This window comes from Anolis sagrei, chromosome 11 (assembly GCF_037176765.1).
Source record: "Anolis sagrei isolate rAnoSag1 chromosome 11, rAnoSag1.mat, whole genome shotgun sequence".
NCBI classification, from domain to species: Eukaryota; Metazoa; Chordata; class Lepidosauria; order Squamata; family Dactyloidae; genus Anolis; species Anolis sagrei.
In genome coordinates this window covers 28,654,216-28,675,026 of record NC_090031.1, presented here as the reverse complement: position 1 = coordinate 28,675,026, position 20,811 = coordinate 28,654,216, and the positions used below count along the sequence as shown (strand labels likewise).

The window sequence follows — 20,811 nt, the reverse complement described above, 5'->3', positions numbered from 1 at the left end:
AAGGACTGAATGAGTTCTCCAAGGACTAAACCTGGTTCTAAAGGAGTTCTCCAAAGAGCAAATCTGGTCATAAGGAAGTTCTCCAAGGACTGAATGAGTTCCTCAAGGAACAAACTTGGTCCTAAAGAAGTTTTCCAAAGACTGAACAAGTTCTCCAAGGAATGAACCTGGTCCTAAAGGAGTTCTCTAAGGATTTAACCTGGTCCTAAACGAGTTCTCCAAGGACTGAACCTGGTCTGAAAGGACTGGGCCATGTTCCTAAGAGAAGTATTACACACACACACAGAGGATATATAGGTTGGTTTCCTTGGTGAGCTCCATTAAATCCAGCCAAAACCTGGAACAGGTTCACTACCCTTCTGACATGGGAGTACCAACCCACCGCTGTGCCTAATGGAGACAAAGAAGCCCTCTTGTCTCCGTTTAATGTTCTTCCCATGTTTTTTACATTCAGGGGAGCTGATGGATGGTCGCCGAGGCCTGGTCCCATCCAACTTTGTGGAGCGGGTGTCCGACGATGACTTGGTGACTTTCTTGCCTGGTGAGTTCAGCGATCTCTCCCAAAGCTCACCTCTAGACCGGAGCTTCTTGAGCAGCGGTGAGCGGAGTGACCCCTCGACAGATGATCCCAATACTGTCCCATTGAGGTTGGAAGGGGATCCCAAGGATAGAGAGACCCCAAACCCAGAAGTGCCTTACCCCAGGAAGGTGACCCTCATCCGAGAGTTTGGCTCCGGCTTGGTGGTGGGTTGGGACCCTCCTTTCCCATCCACTGGGTGCCCTGAAGTCCAGAGCTACCAGGTCTTTGTGGACACTGAACTCCGGCAAAATGTGAAGGCAGGAGGTCAGACGAAGGCCGTTTTGGAGAAGCTGGACTTGAGGACCAAAGCCTACCGCATCTCAGTCCAAAGCGTTTCTGAGAAAGGGACCTCTGACTGCTTTCGGTGCACCTTCTTGGTTGGGAAGGACTTTCCATTGGCCCCCATTGACCTCTTGGTGCGGAACGTGGAGGCCACCTCTGTCGAACTCTCCTGGGCCCCCAGCAATAGTAACTTCTCCCACGTCGTATACCTCAATGGGGAGGAACATGGCGTGACCAAACCAGGGGTCTATTGGTACACCTTCCGTTCTTTGAAGCCAAACACATCCTATGCAGCTACAGTGGAGGTCCAGCCCCAGTGGACCTTCTGGGAGTCTGGACAGGAGAGACAGGACCAAGAGTTGTTTTCTGCTGAAATCCACTTCACAACTGCTTTGGCAGGTAAGTCTTTGAACCTCAGAGTGGAAAGGGGACTCCCAGGAGTGTGGAGACTTCTTCTCTGGAGGTATTGAAGCAGAGGTTGGATGGCTATCTGTCAGGAGGGTTTGGGTGGTGTCTTCATGTTTGGCAGAAGGGGGTTGGACTGGATGGCCCTTGGAGTCTCTTCCAACTCTAGGACTCTAGGATACTGTGATACACACACATACATAGAGGTTGGCTGGATGATCCTTGGAGTCTCTTCCAATCTAGGACTCTAGGATACTTTGATATACATACATACATACATACATACATACAGGTTGGACTGGATGGCCCTTGGAGTCTCTTCCAACTGTAGGACTCTAGGACACTTCAATATACATGCATACATACATATATACATACATGGAGGTTGGACTGGATGGCCCTTGGAGCCTCTTTCAACTCTAGGATACTTTGATATACATGCATACATACATACATTCAGGTTGGACTGGATGGCCCTTGGAGTCTCTTCCAACACTAGGACTCTAGGATACTTTGATATACATATATCAGGGACCACTTGTCCAGGGACCACTTGATCAGAGACCATGTTGACCAGTGACCACATTGACCAGGGACCACTTTGATCAGGGACCACTTGAACAGGGACCACTTTGGTGAGGGACCATGTTGACGAGGGACCACATTGACCAGGGACCACTTGACCAGGGACCACGTTGGCCAGTGACCACGTTGACCAGGGACCACTTTAACCAGGGACCACTCTCCAACATTAGTACGAAAAGGGTTACGAATCAGTTTTTGGTCAACTTAAGATTTGGTTTGGTTATTTGGGGTGCTGATTCAGAAGATTGCATTGGATAGACCACATCAGCTCTAGTTTCTGATACAGAACATATGACATTCAGGATTGATTTTGTAATTTGGGAGTTGTAGTTGCTGGGATTTATAGTTCACCTATAATCAAAAATCATTCTGAACTCCACCAGCGATGGATTTAAATCGAACTTGGCACAAAGAACTCCTATGACCAACAGAAAACACTGGAAGGGTTTTGTGGGCAGTGATCTTGAGTTTGGGAGTTGTAATTTTCCTATATCCAGAGGAGCACTGTGGATTCATGCAATGATGGATCTGGACCAAACTTGGCACGAATACTCAGTATGCCCAAATGTGAACACTGGTAGAGTCTGGGGAAAACAGACCTTGACATTTGGGAGTTGTAGTTGTTGGGATTTATAGTTCACATACAATCAAAGAGCATTCTGAATTTGACCAACAATAGAATTGGGTCAAACTTCCCACACAGAATCCCAATGATCACCAGAAAATACTATGCTTTCTGATGGGGTCCCGACCCCTCTCAGGGGTCCCGACCCCCAGGTTGAGAAACACTGGTTTAAACTATAAGCGGGTTTCACACCAGAAACCATAACATGTTGACAACTTTGACTTCTTTCCTCAGGTTCTCCGGATGCTCCGCTCGACGTCCGAGTCGAACCCGGACCCAGTCCTGGCATTCTGATCATCAGTTGGTTGCCAGTCACTATCGATGCCGAAGGGTCATCCAACGGGGTCCGGGTCACCGGGTACGCCCTTTATGCCGACGGACAGAAGGTAGCTTCCTTGGCTTTGAAACCTGTCGCGTTCTCCCTCTGATTGCAATTCCTTTGAAACCATGTGCCGTTTTCAATCGGACACTTTTCTTTCCCATTTTCACCTTGTTTTTCCAAATTTATTTATTTATTTATTTAGCAATTTTGTATACCAGTCTTCTCCCCTCTATCGGGGGACTCGGGCCGGTTTCCAACAATAAAATCACAAAACAATAATTAAAAACATCATATAACATATTCAATTAAAACATTATAACAGCAAAATGCAATCACATAATAACAATGGTCAGTCGTCATAGTGAATTCGTTGTCCATCATTCATCATCATCTATCTGATCACAGAAATATTGATTCATTCGTCAAAAGCCAAACCCCATAGCCAGGTTTTCACCCGTCTTAAGAAGACTATTCCTTCCACTAAACAGGTTTCAAACATATTTTCCTTCAAAATGTGTTTCTTTCTTTAACAGATTACTTCCGGTACAAGCTTATTCTTTCCTTTTGTTATTTCTGTTGCAGTAAAGATTCTTGTTAGGCTTCTCTCCCTCTTTTGCTCATACACTGACTATTAATATAAATAAGTCAACTTGACCTATCTAAACTACACAGGCTAAAAGCCAAAACCTTCCTGATTCTCAACACAGTAGAATCAGCCTTTCCCTGTAGTTCTTAGACTACAGACTACCTTACTGGTTCTCAACACACAACAGAACCAGCCTTTCCTGTAGTTCACTGACTACAGACTAACCATTTTAAAATGGCTGCCCTGCCAAGTGGCAATTGGCTCTGCCCCTTTTTCCATGGCAACCCAGCTCAGAGTGAGCTCGAGAAAACTTGGAATGGATTCCCTGCCCCGTTGAACGGGATCTGCCAGTTTCAGATTCCTCTTCCTTGCTCACTTTGTTTCAGGTGATGGAAGTGACTTCCCCAACCGCCGGCAGCGTTTTGGCAGACATTTCCCAGCTACAGATGCTCCAAATGTGCCGAGAAGTCTCCGTGAGAACCGTGTCCCTTTACGGGGAGTCATCAGATTCGGTGCCGGCTCAGATCCCCTCGGCTTTGCTGAAGGATCCCAGCGGTCCCTCTTCGCTTCCGGAAACGAGTTGTTTCACTTCGCAGATTTCTTGTGGGCGAGATCCCATCAGTCCAGTGGCCAAATCGAAGCCTAACGAGAGCGAGAAACTTGCCATCTCTTCCTTTGGAGAGACATCCCAAAACGAGCTGACCGCTCTGATTGTGACCCACAAATTGCATTCGGAAACCCCAGGAACGGACTCTCTTCCTGAAGCAGGAAGGGATGGCCTTGTTGTGTCTCCAGGTTGCAATGTGACCCGAAAAGAACCCGAAGAAGGTCACCAGGTGAGCATGATGGGTATCAATGCTTTTTCAGGGACAAGAAATGGACGGATCCAAGTCTCAGCTGAAGAATGTATTTGGTCCGTAAAAGGGTATGGCAGTGAGTTTTGAACGGGGAAACCTGAGTCTGAGTCCACCCAGAGATTCGAAAGCACATTTCATGAGTTGTGCGAGAAGGAAATAATAATAATACAGTAGACTCTCAGTTAGATGCCAGATTAATATAATAATAATAATAATAATAATAATAATAATAATAATGATGATGATGACTCTCAGTTAACCAGCCCCCATGGAGATTGGTAGATGCCAAATAAATAATAATAATAGTAATACTACTACTACTACTACTACTACTAATAATAATAATAATAACAATAATAATGTAGTATATCAGTTAACCAGTACCCATGTGAATTGGTAGATGCCCGACAATAATAATAATAATAATAATAATAATAATAATAAAAATGTAGGTTCTCATTTAACCGGCACCCATGGGAATTGGTAGATGCCAGATAAATAATAATAATAATAATAATAATAATAATAATTTAGACTCTCAGTTAACCGGAACCCATGGGGATTGATGGATACCAGATAAATAATAGGAATAATAATAATAATAATAATAATAATAATACAGTAGAGTCTCAGGTAACCAACACCCATGGGGATTGGTAGATGCCAGATAAGTAATAATAATAATAATAATAATAATAATAATACAGTAGATTCTCATTTAACCGGCACCCATGGGAATTAGTAGATGCCAGATAAATAATAATAATAATAATAATACAGTAGAGTCTCAGGTAACCAGCACCCATGAGGATTGGTAGATGCCTGACAAATAATAATAATAATAATAATAATAATAGTACAGTAGACTCTCAGTTAACCAGAGTTCATGCGGATTGTTAGATACCAGATAAATAATAGGAATAATAATAATAATAATAATAATAATAATAATAATACAGTAGAGTCTCAGTTAATGAGCACCCATGGGGATTGGTAGATGCCTGATAAGAAGTAATAATAATAATAATAATAATAATAACAACAATAATAATGTAGGGTCTCATTTAACCAGTACCCATGAGGATTGGTAGATGCCAGATAAATAATAATAATAATAATTTCGATTCTCAGTTAAGTAGCATCTATGTGGATTGATAGATGCCAAATAAATGATAATGATGATGATGATGGTGATGTAGACTTTCAGTTAGTTAACTGGCACTCATGGGGATTGGTAGATGCCAGACAAATAATAATAATAATAATAATAATAATAATAATGTAACCAACACCCATAGGAATTAGTAGATGCTGGATTAATACTACTACTACTACTACTACTAATAATAATAATAATAATAATATACTCTCAGTTAAGCTTTGCACTCATGAGGATTGATATAGACTGGATAACTGTATCTAATGTAAGAGGACCACATAATGTGACTTCAGGCATGGTCATTTTGCCCCAAAGAACGAGTGTTAGATTCGAGTCAATAAGAAGGTATTTCTTCCCCAGGAGGAATCAGCCCACCAAGCGAGGGATTTGGAGATCTCTGGAGCCAGTGGGGCCCCTGACGTTTCAATGGGAGAAAAGCCAAAAGATTCGGCAGAAAAGAAGGAGGCGAGCTCTGGAAGTGGGACTCCAAGTGACCGCCGGGCCCCCGAACCTGGGATTTCGGGGCGGGCAAAGCTCTCGAAGGATGCCATCTCCAAGGACGAGCCCACCGTGTTGGTCACCAAGACCCGGCGGGAGGTGAGTCTTCCTTATCCAAAAGGGGGCGCTGTTTTGTTATGCCAGCCCATCTCCAAGGGACTCCTTGCCAGCAGGGCGAGCGGTCCACTCCGGGTTTTATCCTTGAATTCAGGCCTGGGCCAATTCCAGCCCTTCCTCCATCTATTTTGGACTTCAACTCCCACAATTTCCAACAACAATACAAGAGACATAGCAGACTATCGTTTAGATTCTGGATTAATAATAATAATAATAATAATAATAATAGATTCTCATTTAGATCCTGGATTAACAACAACAATACAGGAGACATAGTAGATTCTCATATAGATGCTGGATTAATAATAATAATAATAATAATAATAATAATAATACGGTAGATGTTCATTTAGATGCTGGATTATTATTATTATTATTATTATTATTAATAATAATTATAAATAATGATGGTAGTGATACAGTAGGCCCTCATTTAGATGCTGGATTGATGATGATATAACGATGACGACGATGACAACAACAACAACAACAACAATACAGGAAACACAGGAGACTCTCATTTAGATGCTGGATTAATAATAATAATAATAATAATAATTTGTACAGTGGGTTCTCATTTAGATGTCGGAATGATGATGGTGATATAACTACTACTACTACTGCTACTAATACTACTACAATGACAACTACAATTATACAGGAGACACAGTAGATCTCATTTAGATGCTGGATAAATATTATTATTATTATTAATAATAATAATAATAATAATAATATTAATATAATGGACTCATTTAGATGTTGGATAAAGAATAATAATAGTAATAATAATAATAATAATAATAATACAGTAGACTCTCATTTAGCTGCTGAATAAATAATAATTGGCTACAAAGGGACAAATCTTTCTGATGCTGAGCAGTGCACTGCATTCTGGGAAATGTAGTTCAGGGCAGGGCCTTTTGAATTCTCTGGCAAAATTTTCCAGAGTTCTCTGTTGTTCTCAGCAAACACTGCTTTCTCCCACCTTTCCAGGCCTCTTCTAATGGCGAGAGACCATTAATTTACAGAGGAAGGGCAAGGCAGACACTAAGCCAGCCTTTTTGGCTTTGCTTTCCGAGCTTTGCTTCCTTGCACTGAATACGAACCCGACTTTGGGAGCCTTCCGAGAATTACAAAACTAAAACGCAAAAGTATGGGGTCAGTTTCGATTTCTTAATTTCTGTGTGTTGGATATTGCATCGTAAGTACGAATCATATGAAACTGATCTGACTTACAACACGTTCTGATCCAGGCACTATCCTCCAGTTAGGATCGCATTGGCCTTTTGCGCCACCGCATCACACTCATGGCTCATGCTCGGTTTGTGGTCTACTAAGACTCCTGTCCTTCCAGGCACCATTTAATATTTACTATCTATACCTCTAGCAAGGTGAGAAAAGGTCAGATCCAGGGAACCGGCCGCTGAACCTGCTGACGGATCATCCCCGCAACTCTGACCTTTCCGACATTATGGAGGAGGAAGAGGAAGAAGAGGAGGAAGACCATAGGCCCAAATGGAAACCGAGCGAATCCCACAATCGAGAAAATGGAGAGAAGGTATATACTAATATACTATCATAACACAGTATATCATTATATATTACTATATATTATCAGTAATAATTATATATATTTTAACATATATTATCAGTAGTAATTATATTTAATATATTGGTATTGTTATATTATATAATACTATATAATATAACAAGGTATTGTTATATTATATAGTATTATATTATACTAGCCATCCCCTGCCACGCGTTGTTGTAGCCCACTTTGGTGGTCATAGGGTTCTGTGTGGGAGGTTTAGCCCAATTCTATCGTTGGTGGGGTTCAAAATGCTCTGTGATTGTAGGTGAACTACAAATCCCAGCAACTACAACTCCCAAATGTCAAGATTCTATTTTCTCCAAACTCCACCAGTGTTCACATTTGGACATATTGAGTATTCATGTAGAGTTTGGTCCACATCCATCATTGTTTGAGTTCACAGTGACCTCTGGATATAGGTGAACTACAACTCCAAAATTAAAGGACAATGCCCACCAAACCCTTCCAGTATTTTCTATTGGTCATTGGAGATCTGTTTGCCAAGTCTGGTTCGATTCCATTGTTGGTGGAGTTCAGAATGCTCTTTGATTGTAGGTGAACTATAAATCCCAGCAACAACTCCCAAATGACAAAATCAATTTTTTTGAGTGAAGGACATACATTGAGTTGTTAGGTGTCTTGTGTCCAATTTGGTGTCAATTCATCCAGTGGCTTTTGAGTTCTGTTAATCCCACAAACGAACATTACATTTTTATTTATATAGATTAATTAATAGTATTATATTATATTACATTACAATATTATTACCAATATTATGTGTACATACAATATATTATATGATTAGCATAGCACAATAACAGTATTATATATTACTATATTGTACTATACCACTATACGGCAATATTATTAGTAATATTATTAATTTTAATGATAATAATGAGAAGACAGGAAAGCTTGGAGAAGATAATGATGCTGGGGAAAATGGAAGGAAAAGGGAAGAGGGGCCGACGAAGAGCCAGATGGATGGAAAAAGGAAGAGGGGCCAACGAAGAGCAAGATGGATGGATGTTATCCTTGAAGTGACTGCCTTGACCTTGAAGGAGCTGGGGGTGGTGACCACCAACAGGAAGCTCTGGCCTGGGCTGGTCCATGAGGTCGTGAAGAGTTGGAAGTGACTGAACGAGTCAACAACAAATAGATAGATAAACTCCAAAATCCTGATGTTTTGCCTACTATTAAAGGACATTTCTGATCCAATTCGGAAAAGACAGGGAGTATTTGGGCATTTGCCTCTTCCTTTGCAGCGTATGATATATGATATATGCTCCGTGAACTTGCCAGGGCCTCTCTTTGAAGTCAATACAGACTTTAGGAGGGTCTCCCCAGTAAGAGAGACCCCTAGGACCGCACCAAAGAGGGTCTATGACCTTGGCGAGCCGTCAGAGAAGCCTGATTCCAGCAATTTTATTAATATTAATAATTGAAATGAGACTCTTGCCAAGGCGAAGAAGAGGCATCGAGGTTTAATGAGCAATTCAGCTGAGTCGGATGCAAATGCGGGGATAGCTCACCCACAAACATACCAATACATTGATCAGAGGCATATTTATAACAAATTCAAAGTTGCAGAGTTCAAACTCCCCGCCCCGGCTTCCCTGTTGTTCCCTGCCCCCGGTGCCCCTGGACCGGTCAGGAAGCTCTAGTGGTCTGTAGGAACCAATGGGGAGACCTCTGCCACCTGGTGGCGACAGCCAATCAGGAGAGATGGAGGCGGGATGAGGGAGCATAAAGGAATCTGGGAAAGGAGTGAACAAAGGAAATGCCATGTGGCTGGTGAGACAAAGGGGAAATCTCAAGCCAGCCTGATCTATCAACATGTGTAGGCTGGAGTGATTTTTTCTTGGTGGAGATAGCTGAGTTAATCAGAGCAAAGGCAAAAGGTTTTTCGAGGACCTTTTGTCTTTCAGGAGGAAATATGATTAAGATTTTTGCCAAAGGGGCAAGCTGAGGGCTGGGCAATTCCTCTGAGGGCCACCAGCTGCCCAGGCTATTGTTCATGCAAAAGGAAGTTGTGGATAAAAAAAAATCCTGGAATGTTTGGGGCTTTGTAGTCCCTTTTTTGGAGTCTCTTCATGTACATAGGGGAAACAAAGGTCAGAAGAAAAGGGGAAAAGCTTCTGCCAAACAAAGAAATCAGAAAACACATTTCATACATCTAAAGTTCATAAAAGGCAAGATTTCATAAAGTTTGTCCATGTGGGGGGAAAGAGTGTCCATAGGGGATGGCTAAAACGCAAGGGTGTTGCACAAAGGTCCTGGCAGGAGTTCTTGAGCGGCCCAAATGGACCTGGTGTCTCTGGAAACAAGCTTTGCTCCCCGTCCTTGGAGAACTACAGCTCCCGAGAGAGGCAGAGACCCCAAGGTCTAGCTATTCCCGGAGTTTCATGGGGTCCTCATTGTTGTTAAGGCCTTGGCAAATTGACCAAGACTTAACCCCTATTGTGCAGTCTGGTACCTTTGTCCTTTGCAGAACTATAAGTCACCATCCCTTTTTTGGGGGGGGGATGCTCGACGTCATCTTTTCCCAGCGTGGGAATTACAGAAGTTTCTAAAGTCTGATTTACTGTACAGAAGACCCTGGGAGGCGGGTTTCATGAAGACATATGATGAAAGGTAAGAACGAGATTTCACAAATGAAGACACGAAGCCATTATGAAGACCGGTGGCAACCTCGTCGAAAGAGATGAAAACAATAACGTGACCTTTCGGAGAAGAATCGGGAAGGAAATAGAAGCCAAGGATGGCATCCCAACAAAGGATAGAAAGATGATAGGGAAGTTACCTGTATCTCCTCAACTCTTGATTCGTACTTTTTGAACATTGGTGTTCCACTTCCGACGTCTTTGAAGGAGAGACGGTAGGTGCCATTCCTCCCTTTTAATGCTTCTTTCCTCTCTCTTTCTTTTTCCTTCCCTTCTTCGGGGCCGGATCCGCGTAGTTCGACTCCGACGGCGACAGCGACGAGGAAGTCTTGGAACGCATCCTGGAGGCGGCACCATTGCCGAAAAACCACAGCAAAGCGCTCTTCAGCATCCCGGAGGTCACCGAGGAAGAAGAAGAGGAGGAAGACTGGGCACGCAGAGAGCCATCTCCTGTCAAGAAAGCAAACAATCAGACGGAGACACGGACAAAGTCTCGGCTGAAGAAGTGCGGTGGTCTTTCCGGATACGGGCATACGTTTGGAATGAGGAAGGATGAGCTAAGCTGGGAGTGCCGAGAAGAACACACCGGGTTTGGCAACGACAAATCGCGAAGCAAACAGGAGTGGAAAGCCAGCCCGGATCGAAGCCGTGGCACGATTGGAGGAGGCCTTTATCGGGCCCACAGTTTGAAGGAGAACCTGGATGTGATCACTAACCTCGAGCCAGAGTCCGAAATGTGTGGCTGGAAATCTGTCCGCCGACGTCGCATGATGCCCCAAGAACCCGTCCGGAGGTTCTGTTTGAGTCCTGAGAGCCTGGAGATTGATGTGGAATACGACTCCGAGGAAGACCCTACCATCATGTCCACTCCGGTGACCAACTTGAGCTCGGCCGACGGATCGCCCACCGACTGCGAGGAGGAATGGAGCGACTCCTCAGAATCTGTCCCCTCCAGCGCTCCAAAGGAATTGAAGCGCTGCAGCAGTTGGGACGCCGACGAGCGGACTGAGGCACGGAAGGGGTCTCCGGGACACTCCCCCCGGTGGAGGAAACAGACAACCGGAGCAGCCGTAGAGGAGCGCAGCCGTAGCCTAGAGAGGAGCCCCTCACTCTGGAGAGCCCTGACTGAACACAAAGACCCTCCTCCAAATTGGGTCCGTGAGATGCTAGGGCCGCCGATGTGCTTCCGCGCTTGCCGCAACCCCGGTCATGCTTGCCACCCACGCTTGCATTCCGCTATACGATCTTTTCTGTGTGGCAAAGGAGAGCTTTCACTCTGTGGCTGTGTTGCATTAAAAAAAGTTGTCGCATTTGTGGCACGCTCTCTGTCGCTTCTGTCGTGTTTTGCTCCAGTGGCCGGCCAGTCGTCGTTGGCTGAGTGTTTCCAATGCAGTATTCCTCTTGTATGATTTGTAGGATTGTTCACTGCTTTGAGTTCCTTTCTCAAAAGCAGAATAAACAAATATTATTATTCTTATTACAGTAGAGTCTCGCTTATCCAACCTTCCCTTATCCGACATTCTGTCTTATCCGATGCTCTTCTCCAAAGGAGTGCTTCTCAATTCTCTCTCCATTCCCAATGAGTGAAAAAGGCAAGTCGAGGAAGAGGAGGGAGGAAAGGGGGAAAAGAGGCAGGAGTGGAAGTGGAAGCGTCCTCCCTCCCCTCTGTGATTTCCACGCTCCTCTTCTGCATCCGGGCACTTCCTGCTGGGCCCTCTAGCCCCGGGGTGTTGCCTTGCTTTAATCCTTTGAGTCCCTGTTGTAAGTATTCTAGGTGTCTAACACCACGTCGGACAGGAAACAGTAGGACGACTAACGTATTATCCAACATTTTTGTTTATCCGACGTTCTGCCTGCCCATTTATGTCGGATATGTGAGACTCTACTGTAGTTCTTGAATTGGATTCTCGTTGTTAATAAAAACCTCAAGGGCAACATAGTCTGAGACTCCTATCCCAATGTAGTGACCACTTTCAACTTTATAGAGAGTGGAAAGTTCCAGAATCTTTTGGAATAAAGAGAAATACTGCATTTTTGGTGCTTTGCTTTGTGTGTTCCTCTCGCGGTGATCTGGAATCTGGTGTCAGTTGGTGACTCCCAGATCAATGGGATGGCGAATCTGTTCCAGATTTTCCTTGGTTTTTATAGATTTCTCCAAGGTGACTACAATTCATCACTTTGGAGAGATCTGATTAAAACCAGGAGTGGGTTTGCTATCCCTCTGACATGGGATCCTCCACAATCGTAGACAAAACTCAAGCCGAAATTGTGGAGAGGATTGTGACTGATTTCGTGCCTCTTTCAGGAGGTCAGGGATGTCGAAACGGAGCAGTTGAATTCCAAATCTTGGCGGGCTCCAACCAGAAGAGGTAGAAGATCTCGGAGGAAAAGCCGAGAAGAATTGGCTCCTTCTGGTGAGTTTTGGTTTGCTTAGGGCTCGGTTTGGTCGGGGAGAGAGGCAGAAACACACTCTGAGCCTCTCCATCTCTGACAGGTTCTTGGAGGAGCTCCTCTCCTGAAACGATGGACGAGGAAGACTCCCTGAGGCTATTCGTGGCTCTCTTTGACTACGACCCTGTCTCAATGTCTCCGAATTCTGATGCTGCAGAAGAGGAGCTCCCATTTCAGGAAGGCCAGATCTTGAAAGTAAGATTTGGAACTTGGAAGAAAGAGCTCCAGTGCTACAAAATCCAATATTTGTATCTATGATCTACCCAGTTGTTGCCAAGATGTCAGGTTCTCCAAAATCAAACTAGGTCTTGGGTAATGTGGTCGCCATTGTTGCCTTCCTTTGTTAAGAGCTCAAGTTCATCTCATTTATTCTGACAATTAGGCTCTCCTTTTCTCCCTCAGGTTTATGGCCACAAGGATGCAGATGGCTTCTACAGAGGGGAGTGTGCAGGCCGAATTGGGTATATCCCATGCAACATGGTTTCTGAGGTCCAAGTCGACAGCCAGAGTGCCAGGACACAGCTCTTACAAGATGGCCGCATCTCCACTGGCATGCTGGTGGAACACCTAGGTGATCCTTTTAGTTCATTTCTTCTCTATCATCTGACTATGGAGATTCAGTTTAGATCCAGTTTCAACTCTGTTTCAAAGGTGCCACACTTGTATAATGAAATGATGGACAACATAACACAAGTGGTCTCTGTCATGTAGCATGATGTCCCTCAAATCATCCCAAAATGTTCATCAAAACAAGACTGATGCTTATAGGAAGTAGAATTAGAACTTTAGAACTCCAGCTTGGAACTTCTCAACTTCCTGGGCTTCAAGATCCAACATTCAACACCAGCTGTGGTTGACTATCCCCAAAAACTTTGAATGAGGGAAAGCTGAGAAGCTCTAGGTTGGAATTCTGGAGATCTTGGAAAGATCTAGACCCATGGATCCACCTGCTGGTCTTCCCAAATGCCAGGAGGACAACCTTTTGTGTCCACGGATCTAGATCTTCTAACACTTTATAGAACTCCAGCTTGGAAGTGCTCAACTTCCTGGGCTTCAAGATCCAACATCCAACACCAGCGGTGGTTGACCGTCCCCAAAACCATGATTGACTCCCAAAATTGCTTGTAGACCTTGGATTTGTCTCCTTCTGGGCAAGACTAGTGGCTAATACAAGTTTTCTTTATTTATTCCCCTGCATGCAGACAATGGTGCATTTTCTCCACCACGGCGGCCACCAAGGGCTCACCCTCCAAAGCCACGGAGATCTAAGAAAGGTCTGTTGATGTCCCTCAAAGTCTTTCAAGTGCTGCTCTCCTTCCCTTCTTTGATGACCTTTTGAGTATTTCCATGACAAAGTCTTCCTCTCATGATGTCTTTTGTCCCCACAGCAGAACGGAAGAAGCAAGGAACCGAAGGTCCAGGTCTTGGTGAGTCTCCATTTGGGCCAAAGAAGACCTGGATCCCTTGAGGAAGAAGTAGGGTCAGTGCCTCTCCCTTTCTCTTTTCAGGGGCCCATGAAATCCAGGATCTGAGTTCGGAGGAGGACGTCCCGAGGACGATGGTGGCCATATTTGACTACAATCCTCAGGAAAACTCTCCCAACCCGGATACCGAGGTGAGTGCCCACTTCATATGGTCACAGCTGAGTTGTGTAGAACATTAAAGGGTGCTTTTTTCAAAGTTTGGAGAAGTTATTTATTTATTTCCATACTGAGATTCTGTCACTCTTCAGGAGTGGATTAGTTGCAAATTCCTGCATGGTTCACATTATCCATGCGACTGCAGCCTGCCTCCCTTTTCCCTTCTCATAGAAGGTTTAGTTTCTCCCATCTCCAGCTATGAGAAAAACCTGTTTTCTCGCTTCCCCAGCTCTGTGAAGACCTTCTTTCTCCTTTCTCCAGCTCTGCAAAGACCTACATTCTTCTTTCTCTAGCTCCAGCTCCCCTCACCAGCTTTGAGAAAGCCTACTTTCTTCTTTCACCAGCTCTGGGAAGCCTCACTTACTCATTTCTCCAGCTCTAGAGAAAAACCACCTTCTCCAGCTTCATGAAGACCAACTTTCTCCCTTCTCCAGCTCTGAAAAGGATGGCTTTCTCCCCTCCCCAGCTGTGAGAAGCCTCTCTTTCTCAGTTCTCCAGCTGTGAGAAAAATCTGCTTTCTCCCTTCCCTAGCTCTGAGAAAAAAAACCTGCCTTTTCCATCTCTGCAAAGACCTGCTTTCTCCCTTCTCCAGCTTTGAAAAGGCCAATTTCTCCCCTCACCAGGTTTGAGAAAGCCTACTTTTTCCTTTCCCAGCTGTGAGGCCTACTTTGTCACTTCCCCAGCTCTGAAGGAAAAAACTGCTTTCTCCAGCTGTGCGAAGACCTACTTTCTCCCTTCCCCAGCTCTGACAAGCATCACTTTCTTTCTTTTCCAGCTCTGAAAAGGCCTAGCTTTGAGAAGCCTACTTTCTCCTTTTCCCAGCTCTGAGGCCTACTTTCTCCCTTTTCCAGCTCTGAGAAAAAAAACCTTACTTTCCAACTCTGTGAAAATATACTTACTCCCTTCTCCACCTCTGAAAAGCCTACTTTCTTCCCTCACCAGCTTTGAGAAAGACTACTTTCTCCTTTCCCCAGCTCTGAGGCCTACTTTCTTCCACAGCTCTGAGAAAAAGACTGCTTTCTCCAGCTCTGTGAAGACCTACTTTCTCCCTTCCCCAGCTCTGAGAAGCCCCTCTTTCTTCCTTTTCCAGCTCTGAAAAGTCTACTTTATATACCCTTAGCTCTGAGAAAAAGACTGTTTTCTCCTTTCCCCAGCTTTGAGCCCTACTTTCTCCCGCAGCTCTGAGAAAAAGACTGCTTTCTCCAGCTCTGTGAAGACCTACTTTCTCCCTTCCCCAGCTCTGAGAAGCCTCCCTTTCTTCCTTTTCCAGCTCTGAAAAGGTCTACTTTGTACACCTTTAGCTTTGAGAAAGCCTACTTTCTATTTTCTCCAGCTCTGAGAACAAACCTGCCTTCTCCAGCTCTGTGAAGACCTACATTCTTCCTTCTCCAGCTTGGGGAAGCCTCACTTTCTCCCTTCCCCACCTCTGAGAAAAAAACCTTACTTTCCAACTCTGTGAAAATCTACTTTCTCCCCTCTCCACCTCTGAAAAGCCTACTTTCTTCCCTTACCAGCTTTGAGAAAGCCTACTTTCTCCTTTCCCCAGCTCTGAGCCCTACTTTCTCCCTAAGCTCTGAGAGAAAGACTGCTTTCTCCAGCTCTGTGAAGACCTACTTTCTCCCTTCCCCAGCTCTGAGAAGCCTCCCTTTCTTCCTTTTCCAGCTCTGGAAAGATTTACTTTCTACCTCCTTAGCTTTGAGAAAGCCTACTTTCTCCCTTCCCCAGCTCTGAGAATAAACCTGCCTTCTCCAGCTCTTCCTTTTCCAGCTCTGGAAAGGTCTACTTTCTATCTCCTTAGATTTGAGAAAGCCTATTTTCTTCCTTCTCCAGCTCTGAGAACAAACCTGCCTTCTCCAGCTCTGTGAAGACCTACTTTCTCCCTTCCCCAGCTTGGAGAAGCCTCACTTTCTTGCTTTTCCAGTTCTGGAAAGGCTTACTTTCTACCTCCTTAGCTTTGAGAAAGCCTACTTTCTTCCTTCTCCAGCTCTGAGAATAAACCTGCCTTCTCCAGCTCTTCCTTTTCCAGCTCTGGAAAGGTCTATTTTCTACCTCCTTAGCTTTGAGAAAGCCTACTTTCTCCTTTCTCCAGCTCTGAGAACAAACCTGCCTTCTCCAGCTCTGTGAAGACCTACATTTTTCCTTCTCCAGCTTGGAGAAGCCTCACTTTCTCCCTTCCCCAGCTCTGAGAAGGAAAACCCTACTTTCTCCCTTCCCCAGCTCTGAGAGGGCCTACCTCGCAACGTCTCAATGGGAACACTCTGGGAATGGTGGGCCAGCTTTTCTTTCCTTCCTCCCTTCCCCTCCAACAGGTGCCTTGTGACGTTGCAGAGGGCCACTTCACCTGAGTAACTTTCCAGAGGGCCACTTCACCCAGCTCGGCTTTTGTGGTGCAAACAGACATACCTACCCACTTACGTACCTGCCCAATTTGACTTATATCCGAATAGAGAGGGATGTCTGAGTAGACTGACACAATGTCCTCTTTCTTTCCTTCTTGACTTCCAGGCCGAGCTGAGGTTCAGCGCGGGAGACGTGGTGACCGTCTTGAGCTCGATGGACGACGACGGCTTCTATTACGTGAGTCCCGTGCTGTTTCCCGAGCCGTGGAGAGCGTGGCCCGTGGGTCTGCCTTTGGGGGTCCCCACATGATGTTGTTGAGGTCACGGCTCTCTTCCCTTCCCGCAGGCCGAGATCAATGGCCAGAAGGGCCTGGTCCCCTCCAACTTCCTGGAGGGTGTGGGGTCGGACGGAGTGTGCCCGGGTGGAGTGACCCTTGGACGGCAGGGAAAGGTAAGGAAAGGGTGGCGGAAAAGGACAGGCATTCAAAGGACAGGAAAAGATGATTAAGGAGACATTCCTGGTGGTCAAAGCCTTGGAGCTCTTCTCTGGGGGTTTCTAAGATGAGGCTAGATGGCCATCTGTTGGGAGGGTTTGGATTGTGCCTCCCCAACTGGCAGAAGGACCAGGTGGTCCTTGTGGTCTCTTCAAATTCTATGATTTTATTTCCCTTATCTGCTTTGGATCTATTTCCTTTATCTTATTCTCCCTCCCTCTTTCTTTCTTTCTTTCTTTCTTTCTTTCTTTCTTTCTTTCTTTCTTTTCTCCCTCCCTCTTTCCTTCCTTCTCTCCTTTTCTCCTACCCATCCACCCATCCACTCTTTTCCTTCCTTCCTTTCTCTTTCTCTTTCTTTCTTACTTTCTTTCCTCCCTCCTTCCTTCCCTCCTTTTCTCCCTCCCTTCATTTCATCCTTCCCTCACTCCCTTCCTCTTTCTTTTCTTCCTTCTTTCCTTCTCCTGCCTTCCTTCTTCCTCCCTCCCTTTCCCCCTTCCTTTTTTCCTTCCTTCCTTCCTTCCTTCCTTCCTTCCTTCCTTCCTTCCTTCCTTCCTTTCTTTTTCCTTCCTTCCTTCTTTCCTTCCCTTTCTCTCTCTCTTTCTTTCTTTCTTTTCCTCCTTTCCTTCCTTCTCCCTCCCTCTCTGCCCTTTCTTCCATTTCTTTCCCTCCCTCTCTCCTTTTCTCCCTCCCTCTTTCTTTCTTTCTTTCTTTCTTTCTTTTCCTCCATTCCTACCTTCCTTCCCCCTCTTTTTCTTTCTTTCATTCCTTCCTCCCCCTCCCCCTTTCCTTCGCTCTCTTGCCTTCCTTCTTTCTCACTCACTCTTTCTTTCCTTCCTTCCCTTCTTTTCTCTTTCTTTCTTTCTTTCTTTCTTTCTTTTTCCTTCCTTCCTTCCTTCCTTTCTCTCTCTCTTTCTTACTTACTTTCTTTCTTTTCCTCCTTTCCTTCCTTCTCCCTCCCTCTCTGTCCTTCCTTCCCTTTCTTTCCCTCCCTCCCTTCTTTTCTCTTTCTTTCTTTCTTTCTTTCTTTCTTTCTTTCTCTCTTTCTTTCTTTTCCTCCATTCCTACCTTCCTTCTCCCTCTTTTTCTTTTTCTTTCTTTCCTTCCTTCCTCCCTCTCCCTCTTTCCTTCACTCTGTCTTTCCTTCCTTCTTTCTCACTCACTCTTTCTTTCTTTATTTCTTTCTTTCTTTCCTTCCTTCCTTCCCTTCTTTTCTCTTTCTTTCTTTCTTTTTGTTTCTTTGTTTCTTTCCATTCCTTCCTTCCTTCTCCCTCTCTCCCTCTCTGTCTCCTTCCTTCCTTCCTTCTCTTTCTTTCTTTCTTTCTTTCTTTCTTTCTTTCTCCCTCTCTCCCTCCCTTTCTTTTCCTTCCTTCCCTTCTTTTCTCTTTCTTTCTTTCTTTCTTTCTTTCTTTTTGTTTCTTTGTTTCTTTCCATTCCTTCCTTCTCCCTCCCTCCCTCCCTCCCTCCCTCCCTCTCTGTCTGTCTCCTTCCTTCCTTCCTTCCTTCCTTCTCTTTCTTTCTTTCTTTCTTTCTTTCTTTCTTTCTCCCTCTCTCCTCCCTTTCTTTTCCTTCCTTCCTTCCCTTCTTTTCTCTTTCTTTCTTTTCTTTGTTTTTCTTTCTTTCTTTCTTTTTTTCATTCTTTCCTTCTCCCTCTCTGTCTCTTTCCTTCCTTCCTTATGTCTTTCCTTCCTCCTTTCTTCCTTCCTCTCTCTCTTTGTTTTCCTTCCTTCCTTTCTCTTTCTTTCTTTCTTTCTTTCTTTCTTTCTTTCTTTCTTCCTTTCTTTCTTTTCCTTCCTTCTCCCTCCCTCTCTTTCCTTCCTTCCTTCCTTCCTTTCTCCAGCAGCTTTCCTGAGAGGTCCTCCATTCCGGCGGCTGGAAAGTGTGGTGGCCTCGAAAGAGTGGTGGCCGCGAAGGAGCCCCTTGCGGCTCTTTGGAGGTGGACACACCGCTCCGAACCCCAAGAGTGGACCCTGAAGGTGACGGGACGGGACCCCTCTCCTCTCCAAAGGGTCTCAGAACTGGAAGGAGCCCCCAAGGCCCATTGGAAGCCATTGGAAGGAAGTCCATGTCTCCAACGCGGGCCTTCATCTTCTGCCCCCCCTTGAGGCTGGGGATGGGAGGACGCTTCCACATCTTGGAATCCCTTCCAAACTAAAGACAGAACTTATCCTAAACTTGGAAAATATAGTTTCCACCCAATGAGGAACTGTGCCAAACGCATGGGGCGGCCCCAACGGCTCCCACACCGATCCCTTCCGCATGATGCGTTTTGGGTGTTAGTCTGAACTTTGAAGGAGTGGCACCCATTCAGACCTCAAATTCGGACTAAAGCCCGGCGTGGCTTCAGCAATTGACACGCAAGCAACACTGGGACACACAAAAGTAATCCGAACTTTCTTAAAGTTTGGACTAAAACCCGAAGCAAATCCAATAACTGACCTAGATGCCTTGCTTGGCAGCATATGAAGGGGATTTTAGCTTTGAAAAAGTTCAGACTAAAATCCAGAATGGATTCCATGGAAAAAAATATTTAAAGTTCAGACTAAAACCCAAAATTAATTCCATGGAAACCAATATTTAAAGTTTGGACTAAAATCCAGAACAGATTCAATGGAAACCAATATTTAAAGTTCAGACTAAAAGCCAGAACAGATTCAATGGAAACCAATATTTAAAGTTCAGACTAAAAGCCAGAACAGATTCAATGGAAACCAATATTTAAAGTTCAGACTAAAAGCCAGGATGGATCCCATGGAAACTAATATTCAAAGTTCGGACTAAAATCCAGAATAGATTCCATGGAAACTAATATTTAGAGTTTGGACTAAAACCCAAAATGAATTCCATGGAAACCAATATTTAAAGTCTGGACTAAAATCCAGAACGAATTCCATGGAAACTAATATTTAAAATTTGGACTAAAATCAAAAACGGATTCCATAGAAACCGATATTTAAAGTTTGGACTAAAATGCAGAACACATTTCATGGAAATTAATATTTAGAGTTTGGACTAAAATCCAGAATGAATTCCATGGAAAGCAATATTTAAAGTTCATACTAAAACCCAGAACAGATTCAATGGCAACCAATATTCAAAGTTCAGACTAAAATCCGGAGCGGATTCGGTGACGCTCCGAACCCAGAAGCCATGTAGGGTCGCATGAAGGAAATCATCGCCTTGTTAAAGTTCAGACTAAAACCCTGGAGTGGATTCACTGAACAGGGCCTCATCGAGGAGGTCTTAGCTCCGTTCAAGTTCGGACTGAAGCCCGGAGCGGAATCAGCAGCCCACTGAACACAGAAAGCCACTTTGGACCTTGGAGTAGTTAAAAGTTCGGACTAAAAGAGTGGAACGGATTCAGTAGAAACCACGCTGGGTCCTCAGAGAGGGAATCGCAGTCTCGTTCCAGTTCGGACTCAAACCCGGAGCGGATCCGGGCCTCCAGCCTGCCTTATGTGAGATTCCAAGCTGCCAAGCACTTATAATATGGGGACAAAAATGTGTTTGCCGTTTCCTTTTTTTCTACGAGAGGACTACGTCTCCCGGCGGATCCCTTTGCATGTTTGTCGGGGACGGGGATCTCCATTCCCATTGCTCCCAGGGCATTTGTA

General features: G+C 44.7%; 1 protein-coding gene across 6 annotated transcripts in view; it reads left to right on the top strand.

Annotated features, from left to right (window-relative positions):
• The window catches only part of TSPOAP1 (TSPO associated protein 1), a 45,834-nt gene that overhangs the window by 24,964 nt on the left and 59 nt on the right, over positions 1-20,811 (top strand). For 3 of the 6 annotated variants that reach the window (XM_067472098.1, XM_067472095.1, XM_067472099.1), the window contains 15 exons: positions 455-1,261; positions 2,712-2,863; positions 3,772-4,221; positions 5,762-5,998; positions 7,407-7,577; positions 10,573-11,430; positions 12,582-12,690; positions 12,771-12,922; positions 13,130-13,298; positions 13,930-14,001; positions 14,116-14,154; positions 14,236-14,342; positions 16,873-16,944; positions 17,053-17,157; positions 19,038-20,811. The exon at positions 19,038-20,811 is cut by the window's right edge and continues 59 nt beyond it. In XM_067472098.1, the coding sequence (XP_067328199.1) occupies positions 455-1,261; positions 2,712-2,863; positions 3,772-4,221; positions 5,762-5,998; positions 7,407-7,577; positions 10,573-11,430; positions 12,582-12,690; positions 12,771-12,922; positions 13,130-13,298; positions 13,930-14,001; positions 14,116-14,154; positions 14,236-14,342; positions 16,873-16,944; positions 17,053-17,157; positions 19,038-19,049 (3,512 nt within the window). In that variant the 3' untranslated portion in view covers positions 19,050-20,811. The remainder of the gene's footprint in view (positions 1-454; positions 1,262-2,711; positions 2,864-3,771; positions 4,222-5,761; positions 5,999-7,406; positions 7,578-10,572; positions 11,431-12,581; positions 12,691-12,770; positions 12,923-13,129; positions 13,299-13,929; positions 14,002-14,115; positions 14,155-14,235; positions 14,343-16,872; positions 16,945-17,052; positions 17,158-19,037) is intronic. The other 3 variants (XM_067472097.1, XM_067472096.1, XM_060768353.2) reach the window with 3 other exon arrangements.